Genomic DNA, 3,109 nt, shown 5'->3' on the forward strand with positions numbered 1-3,109 from the left:
GCTAATGTTTTCGTAACGTCTCCCACCGAACACTCGCAAACTAATGTCCGGACCGCAGCCATCACCGACCACTCAGCTGGAGAGGAGACGTCCCGTGTGCACCTGGTTTTTCAATGTGTCCGAATTCGCAAAGAAAGAACGAAGATTCCTTTGAGCCATGGGGACAGTACTGCTCAAGTACGCGCCTCCACGACTGAGAAAGCTGATCAAGCACCTTTGATTGATTCATCTCATTCATAGCATTCCTAACCGATGCACGCGAGACCTCAAGGGGACAGGCTCAACATGCGCGCCCTCCCGGGTGGCAGTCTCGACGTTGTCAGTCCGGCCACGGACATAACCTTGTGCGGGTAAGTGTTGCGAGTGCCAAGCTATTTGCGGGTGTTGACAGTCAAAACCGCACATCCAATCAAGCGAAGATACGCTAGTTGCACCAGACAAACACGCGCTCTCACAGTGGCTTCCCCATTTTGTCAGGGCACAGGCATGATCTGCGCTCATTTAATCTCTCGTCTTGCAGTCGAACCAAGAGCCTTTGTCTAGCACCACTCAGTTTCGACGATTGAATATTAGCATTTCCCATCTTCGTTCTTTCCCGCGGCCGACCTGCCGCTCAACCCGTGCTGAGCTCATTGTCCCCCCGGTATTCTCCAAGGTTCCGCAGAGCCGCCTGTCACCAGCAGGCGCTTCTAGTCCCAGCTCCCCCGAGGTGCCGCGAAAGAAGGCGGTACCCAAAAAATTTCGCCTTCCCGTCAGACCGGAGGGTGAGATGTGTAGCTGTAAGGGTGATGCGGATCGGTTACGAGAAGCCTCCGGAAGAGCTCAGGTCCCACAGCACGCTGTCCTTCTCCCTCCCCAGCCGCGATGTATCCCTGCCTTCGTGAGCTACCGTCGTTACCGCAAGGCAACTTCGGTAGCTGAACGGGCACGACTTGCCGTTATCTTTCAGTCGCCGCTCTTTCTTATCGATTCCATCCGAGACAAGCCTTGCACGGCGGTTCAGCAGCCCATGCAGCGGGGCAACCAATCGCCGGACTTGACACGAGGACTGACGCGGCTTGCTACTGATTGGCGTAGCCGAGAATCTGCGCTGGCAGCTCGTACCCCAGCCAGTACCACAGCTCATACCTACCTTACAAGCACACACTTGCCAGTCTGCACTCTAAAAGTGAAGACGTCCGGACTTTCTGTTGAGGGCAACGTGGCCGCCTGCCCGCAGCGTGACGAACCACTAATAGCAACCTCGCGTTCCCTGCTCACTGTCTTCGCGTCTTGAGGGCCGAACGGCTGATCGGCGAAGCCTGGGCCGTCGCTGAGGGTAGCAAAGGAAGCAAGAGCGGGACCGTTGCCGGAGCCATAGATCTGTCAGAGGCTTCCCAGCTTCCTGGCATGTACCTTAGAATGCCACTCTGGTTCTTCTTTTAGCGCACCACGGGCCTGCTTTGTTCTCCCTCAACGATCAAACCCCACCTCGACCACTGCTCCGCTTCACTCAGCACCCCACCCCCCCGCCTCCCGCGCACTTCATTCTTTATCGGCTGCCTCGGCCCTGTACAGGCTACCACCCTGCGGGCAGGTCACCTTCGGTCCTGCAATGAAACCGTCTCGTCGCTGCTTTCCTAAGCTGAAGCCTTGACGCTTCAGCGAACATCTTTGGTCACTCGGGTTCCAAACAAAGACCTTGCACTCCGGCTCGGCAGCACAAGCGATCTGACACGTGGTTACCAACGCTGACACAGTTGTGTTATCGATTTCCCCACTCGTGTAGTCTATATTCTCGACAAAGCAGCTGACATCACAACTGCTGGCAGCGGTCATGTCTCCAGGACTGTCGCGAACATGCCGTGGCCTGCCGCTCTTCAGAAAGCACGTCTTCGAGTTCTTGTTGTAGGTGACGTGCGTGCAGCCACCCAGATCTCGGCAAAGACCCTGACAAGCTGTCAGTGATTCATCAGGTGTCCCCGCGTCTACGGTCTTCGTCTCTATGTTCGGGGCGCTCGATGCTAAATTGACGCGGAGAAAGCAGGCAGTGTCAGCATTGCTGCCAGTGGCATTAGGAAGCACGGTAAGAGGCTTCTCCCAGTCCGGACGCTGCTCTGCTTCCCCCTCGGCACTTCCCACGCTCCACTCCCTGTCCGCTGCCTCCGCATCAGCCACACTACCTCCCTGAGTACATGTCAACTGTGGTCCTGCAATGAAACCTTCATGTCGCTGCTTGGACCCGCTGAAGCCCTCGCCTTTCAGAGAACATTTCCTGCTGTCGGGGTTCCAAACAAAGACCTTGCATTTTGGTTCAGAAGCACAGGCAGACTGGCATTCGGTCACCATTGTTGACCGGGTGTAACTAGCAAGCTCCCCGCCTGCGTAGTCTATATTCTTGACAAAGCAGGTCCCATCGCAGCTGCTGGCCGCAGTCATCTCTCCCGTGCGAGTGACGTGCTTCGGCATGCCTGTCTTCAGAGAACATGTTTTCGAGTTCTTGTTGTAGGTAACGTGTGTGCAACCATCCAGATTCCGGCAGAGGGTCTGGCATGCTAACAAGGATACATCAGGTGTCCCGGCGTCTATGGCCTTTTCTTGAAGACTCGGGGCAGACGAACCTAAGTTGTTGCGATGGAAGCAGGCCGTCTCAGGATCACCGCTGGAGGCGTTAGGTAGCTCCGTCACAAATTCGTATGGTTCTTCTTTGGTCGGTGGTGCGGATTCTTGGTCACGCGGCAGTGATAGCTGTCCACCGACTTTCCCAGTGAACCTAACGACAACAGAGCCATCGGACTGAGAGTCAATTTTAATTTCGTGGTAGTCCTCTCCAAAGCGTAAATCACTGTGCACTCCCAAAAATGCAAGGGCGTGCCCAGCTTCGAGCGCCGGTGAACGCGGCTCGCGCTGAAAGCGCAACCCATCGACGGGAGCAAGTGCGGCCACCACACCCGCAACAAAACAAAGGAAAAGTACCCCCATGGTGCACCAGGGAAAGAGACTGAATGCTAGAAAGGGAAGTGAAATTGGGGAAAAGAGAAAAGGCCGCGAAGAGAATTGAATAGCCTTTCGCCCACTTGGGCTGGTTAGCTGTCGCGCCCAGAGCACCACTGTAACGCCCGCGCTTTGA

At 55.8% G+C, this 3,109-nt stretch overlaps 1 protein-coding gene across 1 annotated transcript; it reads right to left on the bottom strand.

Annotated features, from left to right (window-relative positions):
- Positions 1–345: 345 nt before the first annotated feature.
- On the bottom strand, positions 346–3,109 carry CSUI_010823 (microneme protein mic4). The gene has a single exon (XM_068070924.1). It carries the CDS (start codon positions 2,959–2,961, stop codon positions 1,525–1,527), a length of 1,437 nt encoding a protein of 478 aa, XP_067917100.1. The 5' UTR covers positions 2,962–3,109; the 3' UTR covers positions 346–1,524.

Source organism: Cystoisospora suis, assembly GCF_002600585.1.
Source record: "Cystoisospora suis strain Wien I chromosome Unknown contig_8483, whole genome shotgun sequence".
Taxonomy (NCBI): domain Eukaryota; phylum Apicomplexa; class Conoidasida; order Eucoccidiorida; family Sarcocystidae; genus Cystoisospora; species Cystoisospora suis.